General features: G+C 38.9%; 1 protein-coding gene across 2 annotated transcripts in view; it reads right to left on the reverse strand.

The window, feature by feature from the left end:
* The window catches only part of Atf7 (activating transcription factor 7), a 110,022-nt gene that overhangs the window by 81,006 nt on the left and 12,620 nt on the right, over positions 1-16,396 (reverse strand). For both annotated transcript variants that reach the window (XM_075960829.1, XM_075960831.1), the window contains exon 2: positions 4,083-4,151. In XM_075960829.1, coding sequence (XP_075816944.1) covers positions 4,083-4,130 — 48 coding nt within the window. In that variant the 5' untranslated portion in view covers positions 4,131-4,151. The remainder of the gene's footprint in view (positions 1-4,082; positions 4,152-16,396) is intronic.

Genomic DNA, 16,396 nt, shown 5'->3' on the forward strand with positions numbered 1-16,396 from the left:
TGAACCACCATGTGGGTGATGGGAATCCAACTCAAGTCTTCCATAAGAGAAGTACATACTCTTAACTCCTGAACCCCTATACTAGGGTCTCAAGAATTCTAGGCAAGCACTGAGACACAGAGCTACATCTCAGGGCTTTTATTTTTTGAGACAGGTTCTCAGAAAGTTGTTTAGGCTGTCCTTGAACTTGTGATCCTAATACGTTAGTTAACCAGATGGCTGGGATTACAGGTACATTTAAGCGTACAGGGCTCTTAAATAGATGCCATCTTCTAATTGTTTCAAAAGCCCACACAACTCCATTGAGCTGGGCCTCTGTCTAGTGGCGTCTGGGGGACTGTTGTCCTAACAACACTAACTCATTCTCAGGAGGTAGTTCAGCTCTATAACGACTGCTTGTACCACATTCCACAGAGAGGTTTTAGCAAGAATATTGTTTTCCCCAAGTTCTTCATGAGGACGATGAGGCCTCAGGAGAAACAGTCTCAATAGGCCAACAGGAATAAGGGGACTGAAAAGTGTGTCATCTGTCTTTTTACACAGGAATGCAGACAGCATAATCTTAAGTAGCCACTTTTTTAAAAGTACATGTAGTGGATTTAGAATTCAGCTGTGTCACATCAGACTGTTGGGAAGCAGATCATGAACACAATCCAAAAATAACAGCCATTAAAAACCTAGCAACCAAAACATGTTTATGTATCCATTGAAAGCCTGGTGGTTTTGATTATATAGTGGAGGGTATAATCTACAAGTCTATTTTAGGTAAAATTTCCTTTCACCTTCCTTTAATATTAAATGCACAGTGATTTCTGAGTTTAAAGATGCACATGGTAGAGTCTGCACGAGAAACAGGCACAGAACAAAGTAGAATGCCAATAGTTCTCTTTGATTGCTTCTCTCCTCCCTTGAGCTGAAGACTGAACCCAGAGTTTTGCACAAATTCATGCACATTTAGCTTTACCAAGCTAAATTTCCAACCCCACAATAAAAAAAAGAGGTTTTTTTGTTTGTTTTTTATCTTATATGTATGAATGTTTCGTCTGCATGTATGCTGGCACTCTGTGTGAATGCAGTTCCCATGGAAGTCAGAAGAGGGTGTTGGATCCCCTGCAACTGGAGTTACACATTGTGAGCTGTCATATGGGTACTCAGAATCAAACCTGGGTCCTCTGCAAGATCAACAGTGCTCTTAACTTCTGAGCCAACCCTTTCTCTTTACCACTGTTTTGAGACTTCTCTAATGATAGGTCCTACATCATACCGTCCAAAGATTATCCTGGTTTCTTCCTGGGATTTACATAGCCTTTTTTGTTTGGAACAAATATTTTGAGTCAATAAAAAGTAGATTACAAGTAACTTAAAGGTCTCTGGGTAGTTCCCAAGCAAAGCTGTTCTCAAGATTTAAGGACGTTCAATGGCATGCCAAATGGTAACTGGCTTTACTGAATTTGCATCTTCTGCCACATCTTCTCTATTTCACATAGCATGAGGTGACCACATGTATCTGCTGATTCCTACTCCAGAGCTATATGTTACCACATCGCAGGAGAAATCTAAAGAAAGGACTAAATAGAACTGGAGAACTACAACCTTACCCAAATGAACAGTTTCTGATCTGCAAAGGGGTGAAAGGATGAGTCACATCCACCAAACTCTTAAGATGGAACTTCCTAACCTACTAAGAGAATGATGAAGTCAGCTGGGCAGGTGGCACAGGCCTTTTAGTCCCAGCACTCAGGACAAAGGCAGGTGGATTTCTGGGAGTTCGAGGCCAGCCTGTTCTACAGAGTGAGTTCCAAGACAGGCTTTAAAAGAAAAAAAAAAAAGGTGATGATGTTCTCAAGTTCCAAGTTCTATATTTAACTTTCCACTAGGGGAGCAGAGTTGTCCAAATCTAAAGACTTCACCGTGGATCACAGACCCCAACACACAGTTCAGAAATGTGGGAAAGGTCACAGAGAAACCAAAGTAAAAACTCCATACTACTTCCCTTTTCTAGTACCAAATTTCAAATCTCTCTCTCTCGCTCTCTTTCTCTCTCTCTCTCTCTCTCTCTCTCTCTCTCTCTCTCTCTCTCTCTCCCTCCCTCCCTCCCTCCCTCTCTCTCTCTCAGACAGTGTTTTCATTGTGTAAGTCTGTCTTGAAACTCCCTCTGTAAACAAGGCTAGCCTCGAACTCAGAGATCTGCGTGTCTTAGCCTCTCAAGTGCTGGGAATAAAGGAACGGTCATAATGCCAGGCATTTAAAAGCTTTATAAATCTTTAATTTTATGTAATACGCACACACACATACACACACACGTGTAAGTGCTGGGGCACACATGGCAGAGCACACATGTGGAGGTCAGAATCTACTCTCTCTTTTCACACACACACACACACACACACACACACACACACACACACACACGATGTGTGTAAGTGCTGGGGCACACATGGCAGAGCACACATGTGGAGGTCAGAGTCTACTCTCTCTTTTCACCCTTCCACTATGTGATCCAATATAAAATTCAGGTCATCAGGCTTGTTCAGCAAGTACTTTTGCCATTTCACCAATCTTGGCCCCATCCTGAAAAGATCACTATTTCTCTGCCTCTGGGTGTTGTTATTAAAAGTGTGCACCCTCATGTGTGACTCACAAAAAAAAAATAATAATTTTTTTTTTGTTTGTGAGGCAAGGTCTCACGTAACATGGGCTGGCCAGGAATGGTGGCATATATCTTTAAAGTAGATCTTTGTGAATTTGAGGCCAGCCTGGTCTACACAGAGAGTCCTGAGGTAGCCATGGCTACACAGTGAGATCTTGTCTTTAAAAGAAAAAAAAGTCACATATTAGGAAAATAAACTCACCCAAAATTCAGATTTTTCAAATAGTACAGGGTACTACTATGTATCGCCTGTAGGAGTCACAACAAACAGCATTATGAAATTCACACACATAAAACTGGAGGGGTCATTTTACATTTTCTACTTTAATAAAGCTATTTAAAAATGGAAACACATCCATATATAATTTTTTAACAAGAAAGAAAATACACTCTAAGATACTTAATACTGCAGAATACAAAGGTTTGGTTCAAGTGTTTACCAGAAATATTTAGCATTTATTGAAATCTGGAATCTTCTTTCTATTTCTTGCCCTATCACCATCTCTGCTATCTCTCAAATTCCAATTCCTAGAAATGTTTAGGACTTAGCTCTTTATTTAAAAAAATATTTACAAGGCATAATGGAACTAGACTGTGGTCTCATGTACCACCAGTATGTGTCACTGGACAGTTACATGACATATTCCTAACAAAATGTAGTTGAGATTCTATAATGAAGGCAAATAAAACGTTTATGCACTTTTTTCATCATTTGTAGCATTAGAAAAAGATCTGGGGAAAAGTTAATATGCAAAGTGAAAAACAAGGCAATTCCAACAGAACGACTTCATTAAAAAGTATAGGAGACACATCTGACATATAATGCACACACGTGCAAACAATTATGTGGGAGCTGACATATAGAACAACACACGTCATGTCTGTAGAACACTACTGGATGGATCTCAAGTGCTGTGTTGGGTTGGTCAGTACCAGACTGTGTAGTACCTGCCTAAGCTGTTAACTCGATTTTTCTGAATCAACAATCAAAAGAAACATTGCTTTTTCATATGTGAGAGACCCACAGAGACTTGGAAATTGGAGGCTTACAATAATAGGAATATTCTCAGCTGACTCACTAAATATGTTAAGCAGACTTTTATATGCCTGAAGGTCAAGAAGATATTTCTAAACTTGCTTTGTGTTTAGATGGCAGCTTTAGAAAGGAAGGGGGAGTAATGTGCACGCTTTAACACTGTGTGTTGGAAAACAAACGTCAGGACAATAACAAGATGGAAGAAAGCAAGGCAGATTTCATTACGGTGGAGTGCCTACACTTCCTCATAACTTGGATTTACACACTGCAAATCCTCTGATCTGATTACCTCCAGTGATCACGTAAAATACCAGCTTTAAACTCTTTGCCTTAGTGATAAAACAGCCACTTTGATTCACAACAAGACATTCACAATAAAGTATACTGTAAACGTACCTGTCCACAGCCCGGGGCATTGCACACAAACGGTCTGTCGTCTCCCATATTTCATAAAGCAGAGCAGAGCTGAGGGGGCCAAGAAGTAAGGGGAAAAGTTATGTTAAATACGCTGGAGAAAAAAAAATGAGCTTCAAAAATATCAAGACTAGAAACAGGTGTCCCAAGAATGCCATCTATCAAAGCTGTAAACACAGGCTACTTTGGAGAGACTCATTAGACAGGTGGCATATGATCTACTGTGCCTCAATTGAAACTTTCAATTAGGAAAATTCAGACCTATATAGTCCAGAATTTTAAGACTTGCTGGGTTTTCCTTCTTTCTGCTACAGTATGTAACACATTTCTCCAGTCTACTGAATTACAGCCAGTGCAGCTCTCTATGTCAATAAATTAACCCAACGCTCGATGCGGAAGCCATATTTCTGAACTGGAGAAGACCAAAATTTGTCATTTAATTAATTAAGGGATTATAGGAGGGGTGCTCCATTTTACAGGGCTATAATTTGGCTCCCCGGTGTATAAACTACGAGACTGTTGGCAAGGGTCGTTTATCCCAGATTATTGCCAAAGAAAACAAAGCACCCATCCTATTGGACTACATGGGAAATTATTTTCATTAATAAAAAAATAAAAAATAAAAGCTTCCCCTCCCCACTGGGAGCCTCCTCCTCCCCCCACCAATTGTCTGTGGCAAATGAAGAAATATCAGTGCCCTTCCCCCCTCTGATTCTATTTATGGCTAGGTTTTTAAAAGCAGCAATAAAACAAATGTCGACTCTTTGGGGGTTTACTGGGTGAATATGTTCCGGCTGTTTGTGCAGCTCTCGGCCAGAGTTCTTGGGCTGCTCCACTGCAGCCAACAGATGTGTGCTGCTGCAGGGCATCAGAGAAATGCATTTACAGGCACTACCATCCAACTCTATTTCCCTGAAGAATTTAACAGAATTTATATTGCTTTTTTAAATGACTAAAGCTAATCTCTTGAAATGTTTATCAAAATTCTTTGTCAAACAACAAATGCAATCTGAATGTGCCAGGGAAATTTCTCATATTCCAACTAAGAACAAAAATCAGGCAGAGATGAATAATGACAGGAAATGCAATCACAGCAAAAATATCCCTAAAAGATAAACAATATTTTGGAAGAGTCAAAGAGAAAACTGGGAGGAAGAATAAAAGCAGTCTTATAGAACAAGGTTCTAAGGACAATTTTCACACAATTATCCACAACACAGAACAATACATAAAAGGATGTGAACAAGGGAAGATGAGTGAGGGACGATCGTTGAATTACGTCTGGAAATAACTTCAGAGCTGTAACCAAATCTCAAATTCCTGCATTAAAATAAAATGCTAACATGCTAGAATGAATGTAGTAACAGAAACCAGGCTTAACAGAGGCAATGAGGTACTATCTCTCCTATTCTCTCAGGATTTACTTTTGGGTTAGAAACCAGTATTTCTGGTTGTCTAATCAGTAATTCCACAACTAATCGGTGTTTAAAAGTGTGAGGTGCCCCATAAAATAGAAGGGGCTGCTTGGTCATCTTTCAGTGTGACAGGAACATGGTCTAACTATGAAGGAAACTGATGTTCAGTCCTGCTGGAATGGAACAGACTCTGTATATACATACGTATACACAGATTTATATCACATTTAGCCAGGATAAATTGCTTCAATAAATTCTGCTCCTAGGAGAGCCCAGCTCAAGCCGATGATTGGGTACTGGGAAATGAGAGCTTCATTCTTCCTCACATAGCCCTAGGACAACAAGGTTTTCTGGTTTGTTTGTTTGCTTGTTTTAAATACATTTTTAAAAAACAAATAAATTATTTTTAGTACTTTCTGTAACTGTAACACAGTACCAAAAAATAAGTAAATAAAAGCAAATAAATATAGAAACTGTGGTCATGATGGCTGAAAACGCAGATGATGTTTGGAAAGCAAATCTTTCCTCTGTGGGAATCGGCGCTGCTGTGCTGCACAGTTCCACTCCTAGCAAGGTAGAAGTGGACAGAGGACTGAGAGCAGTCCTTACTTCTGGCACTATTAGAAGGAAGTGTTCTTTCTGGTAAGGAAGGGGAGCAGGAAGTGATTACATAAATTCTGGAACAATTTTCCTCAAGCCACAAATTTCAAACCTTCAAAAAATGACGATGATTATAATTTGCAATCTTTACTATGAATTATATGAAAACAAAATTTTGCCTTGCTAAAAAAGAAAAAAAAGACTGGGAGAAAAAGCATTAAAATCTAACAGAAGTAAGCTTTTCTTTGGTCTTGAGTGTTAAACTGGCAGTTACTAATAGGAGTTCCTGCTTCTGTCCTAATTTGTAAGCCTTTGTTTTACCATTTTTACCAAACAGAGATCACAATGGGAGGAAGAAGTCTTTCATCCCCTTATTCTCAGGTCCCTTGTCATTTTACATCATTTCTGCATTCAAGAAAATTTAGATATTTAACAATGATAAGAATAATATCTCTCCCCATTTAAAAAAATCCCACTGACACCTTTTTAATTTTCCCTTCGTTCTCCATCTGCTACACCACTGTGACACACAGAGAGTGCTTCTGGTTATTTCTATGTGACAAACAAAGGCAACACATTTCTGCCATCTAAACAGATGGAGACAAAAAGAGAATCTTCAATGATAATGCTGCCATTCGATGTGAACTTAACTCACAGCTCATCTGTAATTCCATCGCCTGACAAGCAGACCATGTATCTAGGCATGACACTCACAGTGTATTTATTGTCTCCTTCCTTATCTATTTTTTAGGATGAAATGTAAGAACTTTATAGGCCTAAACAATAAATGATGAGAGGCATATACAACTTGATATATACTACCAAGAGTGAGTGAGATGCTTAGGACAAGAAAACAAAAGGTTTTCCTTAGATGTCCAGGTCTACAGGGGAAAAGGTTCATGTACTTGGAGCAACCAAAATGTGTAAACGATACAATTAGGATTTGCATAAAAGTGAAATTCATCTGAATGCTGGTAGACTAGTTAAGAAAAACCAAGGTTTAGGGCCAGTGAGATGGTTCAGCAAGAGAAGCACTTGATCTGAACTCAATCCCTAAAACCCAAGGGAGAAGGACAAAATCAACTCCTCTGACCACCATATGCAGACCATGGACTCCATACTCAAATACATATGCTAATACACTTTTTTTAAGTCAAGGTTTAGAGAATTAAATTTTTATAATGTTTTATTTGCGTGTGTGTGTATTTGCATGTTAGTACAGGTGTTCTCAGAGACCAGAAGTGTTAGATCCACCTGTAGGTGGAGGGATGGACAGTGATGACCTATCCAACATGGGTGCTGGGATCTTTACATACTAAAATGTTTGTCATAGTAATATTTATGACCAACAAAGAATAGGAATTAAGTGCAGAAGGAAAATAAATATAAATTAAGATATTACATTACAACAGACCAAATTTAAGATGTTAAGAATAACATTTTGAAAACTATTAAATGATATAAGAAAGCAGTACTCATTAAATGTATTCTAGATTAATTTCTTCTTTGTACTATTAGTATTCTCAAGTCTATAATGATCAGAAATTGCTTTTAATAAATCAAAAATGGGCTAGCAGATAAAGTGCTTGCCATACAAGCCTGAAACTTGAGTTTGACTCCTGGTAGAAGGAGAAAACTAACTTCACAGAGTTGTTCTCAGACCTCCACATGTGTACCAGGGCATATGGGTCCCCTCAACACATATCATATATACATATAATAATGACAAGTGAAATAAAATTACAAACATATAATGTAATCTAATAATAAAAGAATGCTGATCTGCATGACTGAATAAAAAGTATGTCTTTGAGTTAAAAAGAAAAAAAAAGCCTGTTACCTTTTAAACTATTCTAGAGCACTGAAGAGTAAAGAGTCATATAAAGTTCTATACAGCATCCATATCAACTGGAAAGATAAGTTCAAAAAGAACCATGAAAAAAGTCTAAAACTGCCAGTTTCCTTCAGAAAACAGCCAATCAGTTCCAGTCAGCTCTTCCCTTTATTACCCATTTTCAGAATCCCTGGCAAAAAATATTACTTACAGTAATAACTAATTAGAAATGATTAGAAACTGTCCCTAATACGCATCTCTAAGAGACTGAGGGGAGCTAAAACTAAGCCTAGCAGGTATTGTACACCATTTAATTTAGCTGGAAATTTTAAAACAGGCTCTAACTCTGCATCTCCCTTCCTTTATGGCATTAATACAAAAAAGTATATATGCAAACAGTTCTCTGAAGAAATCACAACAGTAGAATGCATTTCAGACAACAAAGAATTTTGCTGTTTGTAAACAAAGCACACAAACACTGAGCAGTCTCCACAGTCCTTTAAATCACACACACACGCTGTAATGCATGTGTGGAGTCAGAGGACAACTTTTTAGAGTAGGTTCTCTCTCTTCCATGTCGGTCCTGAGGACAGACTCAGACTGGTGAGTGTCTCTACCCACTGAACCATCTTTCTAGCTCCACTCTCAACAATTTATCCTCCAAGAGGACACTCACTGATGCTCTGGTCTGCATGGTATCTAGAAAGTCACATAAGGAAAAGATTCCAGTAAATATATATAAACTGTGAAATTGTAATGCAGGGTATGTGAACCTCAAAAAACAAAGTACACAAGTTTTACCCGGTAGTAGATTATTCAGGAGTTGGACTCTCAGCTTATTAATTCTGGGCTAATTTTCCATTGTACTATTTGGTGTCACCATTGTTCACCATACATGATCTCACTAGTAGGTAAATCACCCAGAAGGATGATGTAAAACTACAAATACTACTACAACCTTAAACAAATCATTTTTATTGTTTCATATCAAAGTTTTCTATTCATATGTATGTGCACGGAAGTTGTGTATGTATGTCTTCATGTGGAGTGTGTGCATGCATGTGGAAACCCGACTGTGGTGCTAGTGAGAAGCAGGGATCTACCAGTTCCCTCTGTTGGTGTGCTCCCCCACACTCTCTCAGGTTACAGACATGTGCTGTTTTGCCTGGCATTTTACATAATTTCTGAGGATCCAATCTCAGGTCCTCATGCTTACACGCTGGCACTTTACCAAATAAGACATCCATCTCCTCAGCCTTGTATCTGTTTTTCAATTGTTTGTTTGAGGGAGGATCTCCCCATTTAGCCCCAAACTTGCAATCTGTCCTGTCTCTGCTTCCCATACTCTGGCATTACAGACTTGCACCATCACACCCTTCCTATATCAGGGTTTTGTGAAATTCTTTCCTAAGAGGCTTTGGGGTGGGGGGAAGGAAGGGGAAGCAGAGTTATAAAAATTGGTGAATAAGGAACAAAAATTGAGGGTAGTTTGAATTCTACTTATTTGTTCTCACATCCTCCAAACAAGAACAATGAAATCTTTTGTACCTTCTGAAAGTTATATGAAATGAGCATGCTATACAACTATTTAAGTTGAATTGTGTATTTCAACAATTTAGCACCTAACGGGTCTCTTATATTCTTGGTATACAAAGTGAATATCCAGAAACATGAACTTGAGGACAAGTTCTTGATTTATTTTTTCTCCACTTCCTTCCTATCTTCCTTCCTTTTTTTTTTTTTTTGGCAGGGTTTCTCTGGAGCTTTGGAGCCTGTCCTGGAACTAGCTCTTGTAGATCAGGCTGGCCTCGAACTCACAGAGATCCGCCTGCCTCTGCCTCCCAAGTGCTGGGATTAAAGGTATGTGCCACCACCGCCCGGCCTTCCACCTCCTTTCTTTTCTTTTTCTTTGACTGAATATCACTGTGTAGGCCAAGCTGGTCTGGACTTACTCTGAAGCCCAGGCTCAGCTTAAACTCTTGCAACTCCTGCCTCAGCCTCAAGTGCTAGAATAACAATCATGCCCCACTACCACCAAATGGCTTTGAAGTATGAAGGAAATTAAATATAACAGTTCTAACTTATAGGGAAAGATTCCAAGACTCACAGTGGAGGACCTCAATTATAATAGCACCAAATGCTGCATACATTGCTTTTTCTGTATGTTCTGCAGCATGGTCAGAGAACCAGAGGCAGCCCTTGCTTCCATGTTTTTATTGGGTTTCATTTTTTTTAGCACACAGGGTGGGGGTGGGGGCCTGTCTGGTTGTGGTAGTGGTTGTTTTTTGAGACAGGGTCTCATTACTGTCTCGGCTGGTCTGGAACTCACTATGTAGATCAGTCTGGTCTTGAACTCATATCTTCCTGACTCTTCCTTCCGAGTGCTGGGGATTAAAAATTAAAGGTATGTACGACCACACCCAGCCGGTTTTTGTTTTGAGACAATGTCTCAAGTACCCCAGGCTAGCCTCAAACTTGCTATGTAGCCAAGGATAATCATGAACTTCTCATCCTCCTGCTTCTACCTTCTGAGTACTTTTATGTGCTGCTGGGGAAGGAAGCCAGGACACACTAGACAGGTGTTCTACCAACGGAGCTTCAGTGGATAATGTCCTGGTGCGTCTTTTTCAAACCTCTTAGACTTTGAGACTATTATTAAGTAAAATAAGGCTTACCTAATCTATATTTTGGCAATATAAATACAATACAATATTTAAGGCTGACTAACAGGCAACATACAATATGGGTTTGAGGACCAGACAACCAAAGGGGCAATTCATATCCCAGGGTCCTAAACAGAAATGGAGTAGGACAAGCATAGATTTCCTCACACTATTAATAGTAGCATGTGATTTAAAATTAATGAACTGTTTCTTTTTGGAATTTTTCTTAATATAGTCAAATCTCAGTTGATAGAGGTAACTGAAACAGTAAAAATCAAAATTATAAATAATGAAATAGCTACTATAATGTTCCATTTTAAGATTAAGCATAATATTTTCTTGTAATTATTTTTAAATTCAAAATCTATCTGTAGTATATATTAAATATCAGGAAACTCCAGCTCATGGACCAAATCTTTCAGTCTGCCACCTACCTTTGTATAGCCTGTAAGCCAAGATTCATTTTTAAATGGCTGAAAATCAGAAAGACTATTTTATGACACATAAAATTTATATGAAATTCAATTTTAGTGCCTATAAAAAAGTTATAGAAGTGGGGACATATCTAGTGGGAGTAAACTGCCCAGCCTACATGATGAAATACTCTATATTTGATCCCCAGGAGCCCCTCCCACAAATTATATTACAACATACCCATGCTTATTCATCAATATATCATCCATGTCTACTTTTGAGTTAGAATGGCAGAGTTGAGTAAATTTAACAGAAGTCTACCATATTTATTATCTGGTCTTTATCCCGTAATCCCAGAATACATGGTTAAATAACATATTCTAACTAGGGAGAATATCAAAATTTATATGTTAATTATTAATATATAAATACTAAGTCACTTATAATATATCTAAATATTAACTTCTTTTTGTTTCAATTTCCAAATTTTATAAATTACATGTTTGGTTTTTTTTCTGTAAGGGTAAGGGTGCTGGAATATGGCTCAGCAGTTAAGAGCATCTGTTGCTCTTGCTGAGGTCCCAGGTTCTGTTCCCAGCACCCTCACGGTGGCTCACACATCTGTGCCTCCAGTGCCCGAGGATCTGACACCATTTTCTGAACTCCATGGGCACTACACAGGCACATGATGCACATATATACATGCAGGAAAAATACTCACACTCATGAAATAAATCTAAAAATAACTAGCTAAAGTAAAGGCAGCACAGTAATTTTTAAGCATTGCAGAGTCACCTGGGCACCTTGCAAAGAAATGGAGATTCCTAGGCTTCCTGGATTGTTCTTAGCACCAAGGCCCAAGAATTTACATGGTTATTCCAACATTCAGTAGGGAACCTGAGGCAGGAGAATTACAAGTCTGAGGCCAGCCTGATTACAAAGTGAGACCTCAAGGCTCAAAAGCATTGCCAGGTATTCTGGTTAGTTTTAACTGTGAACTAGATACAACCTAGAATAATCTGCAAGGACAGCCTTAATTGAGGAATTGCCTAGATCAGAATGGCCTTTGGGTATCTGGGATGGGGGTTATCTTGACTGTTAATTGAATAGCCCATTCATTGTGAGCTGTATCATCCCTAGGCAAGCAGTCCTGAAAACTATATAAGAAAATTAGCTGAGTATAATAAGCTGGCCTGCAAGCCAGTTAGAAAGCACTGTTCTTCATGGTTCCTGTTACACTTCTCTGGCTGTGAAGTAAGTTGCTTGGTTGGAGATAATGCTGTTTGAAATAGCCAACAGGCCTGCCTTCAAGTTCCTGCCTTGACTTACCTCAATGAGTAACTATGTTATCATCCCTTAAATTGCTTGTAGTCAAAGTATCTATCACCACATCAGAAATTAAAATAAAACACAGTAAGTTTGAGAACCTAAGTTCAATTCCTAGAACTCATACTAGAGAGAACCAACTCCCCAAAGCTGTCCACTGATCTTCATAATGCACTGTTGTATATTCATGGATATACACAGAATCATAATATAAAACTGAAGTGATTCTGTCTCTCTTACGTACACACACACACACACACACACACACACACACACACACACAGAATGGAGAGTAGAGTTGTTGGGAAATGTGACTCAGTTATAGAGTTCTTTCCTAGCACTTATAAGGTGCTGGATTCAGTCACTAACAACATACAAATTAAAATTGTACATGAATTCAATGTGACTAATGAGGCCTAGCTAGTATAGGCCCTACCTCATTAAAACAATAAAATGAAACAGGGATGGACAACGGGCGAAGTGCTTGGCTAGCATACCAAAAGCCCTGGGTTTGATCCCCATAAATCTATAAACCAGAAATGGTGGCACAGCCCTGTGAGTTGGAGCCAGGAGGAACAGAAAGTTCAAGTTCATCCTCAACTACAGATGGGGACTTAAAATGGCCTGGGACTACCTAAACAAAAGTTAGTTAACTAGAATAAAATAAAAAATACCTTGGGAAATTCTGATGACCACTGTTTGAGAATCATTAAGCTTCTAACTCCTCTATTGGAAAACAGGTGTATTCTCAAGTCTGTAAGGCGGCTATTCTCCATGTGGCTCCAGGCTCACTTGTGGAGTTAAAAAATCATTTACAAGTATTGAAAAGATCTCCTTAAAGACCAAAACACTTCAATGTAATAGTATTAGACTTCACAGAAGTGATCTCAGGCCACAAACTATAAAGACATTTAAGAAATCATTTTTTGATTTTGGTACCATATCAATGGAGGCTACAGTTACCTTAAAGTCATCTTTCCTTTTTCTGTTATACATTTGTGGTCATATCATTCATATACTTAAAGGAAAACAACCTATCTTAACAGACTGAATGCAGACGAGGGTATAAGAAACTAGATGTTTCTGTGAAGCAAGATATTAAAGCACTCTGAAGCTTCTCTCCTGAGATTTTTCCTTTTGTGTATGGGTCTGAGGCATAAGCATATATCACAATATGCACATGGATGTTGAAGGATAATCTTCCACCACGTGGGTCCCAGGAATCAAACTCGGGTCATCAAGCTTCTGTGGCAGGCACCTTGACCAGTCGAACCATCTTCTGCCTCACCTCCCATTTTTGGAAACAGGGTTCCTCTATGTAACTCTGGTAGACCTGGAATTCCCTATGTAAACCAGGCTAGCCTTGAATTCACCAAGATCCACGTTCCTTTGCTTCCCGAGTGCTGGAATTAAAGATGTATGATACCATGTCCAACTTTTTCTTTGAGACAGAGTCTCTAGCCCAGGCTGGCACCTCCCAAGCACAGAGATTACAGGTACATGCCACCAACTTGGTTTACGCAGTGCTATGGAACTAACCTAGGGCCTAGTGCAAGACAGGAAAGCACTTTACTGAGTTTCACCTCCAGCCTTATTTTTTTTCTGGCAATACAGACGCAATTATTTTTGTTATAGTATAATGAGTTTCTTATTATTTTTGAAAATTATATTTTAATCTCTAATAAGATGAATGCCAATAGATATTAATTCAGGTATACAAAACGTTTTTTAAAATCCTCAATAATTCTTTTTGGGGGAGGTGACAGGTATGGGGATGTGATTGAGATAAAGTATCACTTTATAGCACATTAGCCCATGATGGCTGGAACTTACTATATATCCAGTGCTAGCCTTCAGCTCTTTTTTTTTTTTTGTTATTGTTGTTATTCTTCAAGATACAGTTTCTCAGCTGGGTGGTGGTGGCACACGCCTTTAATCTCAGAGCTCGAGAGGCAAAGGCAGGCAGGTTTCTGCGAGTTTGAGGCCAGCCTGGTCTACAAGAGCTAGTTTCAGGAAAGGCTCCCAAAGCTACAGAGAAACCCTGTCTTGAAAAAAAAAAACAAAAAACAAAACAAAACAAAAAAAAAAAGATAGGGTTTCTCTGTGTAGCATTGGCTGTCCTGAAACTCACTTAGTAGATCTGCCTGCCTCTGCCCCCCAAGTGCTGGGATTTAAGGCATGGACCATCACTGCCAGCTTTTAGTTCTTGATGCTTCTCTTGCCTCAGTCTCCCAAGTGCTGGCATTATAGGCATATACCACAATGCCCAGGTGAGGAACCATTAGCAATTTTTGAGCACATAAAGAGATAATACTAATCAAAAAAAAGATTCATGGCCATAAGATATACAGAAGTCTCTCCAAGAAGGCTGAGCAGGAAAGTGGACTTGTCACAAAGTCTGACAATAAAGAGAACCAACTCTCCCGAGTTTCCCTTTGACCTCCACACTTGTGCCATGGCACCTACACACTAAATAAATTAAAATTTAATTAAAAAACCCAGAACAGTAGTATAGTACTGAGACAGAATAATCAACAGAATGTTGAAGTTAATGTCTGCATTTGATTTTCAGACATGAAGGGACAGGTTTCAACAACAACCAGCTAAGTGGACCAAACAGTTTTGTAGCAACTGACAAAAAACAGATGCTAGTAAGAACCAAGCTGAATAGAAGTTATGTGACTCATGGCCAATGCTTATAGTTGATCTGGAAGCAGGGTTATAAAGGTCAACGACCTGACTCAAGAGTTTTTAGTTTTTTGTTTTTTTTTTTACATTTTCAAACAATCTTTAAAAACACATTAATTTTATGCATATGAGTACTTTGTCTGTGTGTATATGTCTGTGCACCATGTGCCTCTAGTATCTGCAAAGACCAGAAGAGGTCACTGGACTCCCTGGAACCAGAGTTACAGATGGTTTTGAACCAGTGCTCTTAACCACCACGTTGTTTCTCCAGCCCTAACTAGAAATTTTAGAATATTCAAAGAAGTACTTTGAGCTATCCTCAGAAATGATAATGGGAGCCATAACAAAGCAAGTTTCAAACTAGCCAGGATTACAGAGTGAGACACTGCCTTAAAAATAGCAATAATAATAATAATAATAATAAAATGACAGCAAGAAGCAAAAGTAGAAATAAACTGGATGTGGTGGCACACCCCTTTAATTCTAGCATTTAGGAGGCAGAAGAAAGCAAATCTCTTTGAGTTCAAGCTTTGAGTTCTTATGACTAACATTAGCACTAAGGAGACAAAAGCAGAAGGACCCCAACTTAGGAGGCCAGCCTGGAATATACAGGAGGATCCAGGCTAGCTTGAGTTGGCTCTACAACACGATCCTGTTTCAATAAGTAATAAATAAATAAAATTTGTTTTGTTTTGATGCCCATTTTTGGATAAAGTATGATCTCTAAAATAACAGTGATCTTCACAGATTTTTTTCCTTTTTTTTAGATTTATTTATTTATTATGTATACAACATTCTGCCTCCATGTGTGCCCACACACCAGAGGAGGGCGCCAGATCTCAGTGCAGATGGTTGTGAGCCACCACGTGGTTGATGGGATTGAACTCAGGACCTCTGGAAGAGCAGCCAGTGCTCTTATCTTAACCTCTGAGCCATCTCTCCAGCCCCCAATTTTTTTCATCTTTATCTGTTTATGACAGGGTCTCAAGTATCCCATGCTGGCCTCAAATTCATTACATAAGCTCAGGGTGGCTTCAAACTTTAACTTTGCCACCCAAGTACTGAGATTGCAAGCATCACTACCACTCCAAGTTGGAGACCAAACCCAGGGTTGTAAGACTGATAAACCATCGCTCTACCAACTAAGCTACATTCCTAATGTCCCCCTCCATCCCCTTTTTTAGACTGGGTTTTGCTACATTTTCTAGATGAGTCTTGAACTTGCATTCCTCTTGAAGCATCAGCCTCCCAAATGGCTGAGATTATAGACATGGACCACTGTGTCAGGCTCAAAACATTGATCTTTAAGGACCAACTTAAAATTCTTATGATTTATAGCCAGAACAGCTTATCATC

This window comes from Microtus pennsylvanicus, chromosome 2 (genome assembly GCF_037038515.1).
Source record: "Microtus pennsylvanicus isolate mMicPen1 chromosome 2, mMicPen1.hap1, whole genome shotgun sequence".
NCBI lineage: Eukaryota > Metazoa > Chordata > Mammalia > Rodentia > Cricetidae > Microtus > Microtus pennsylvanicus.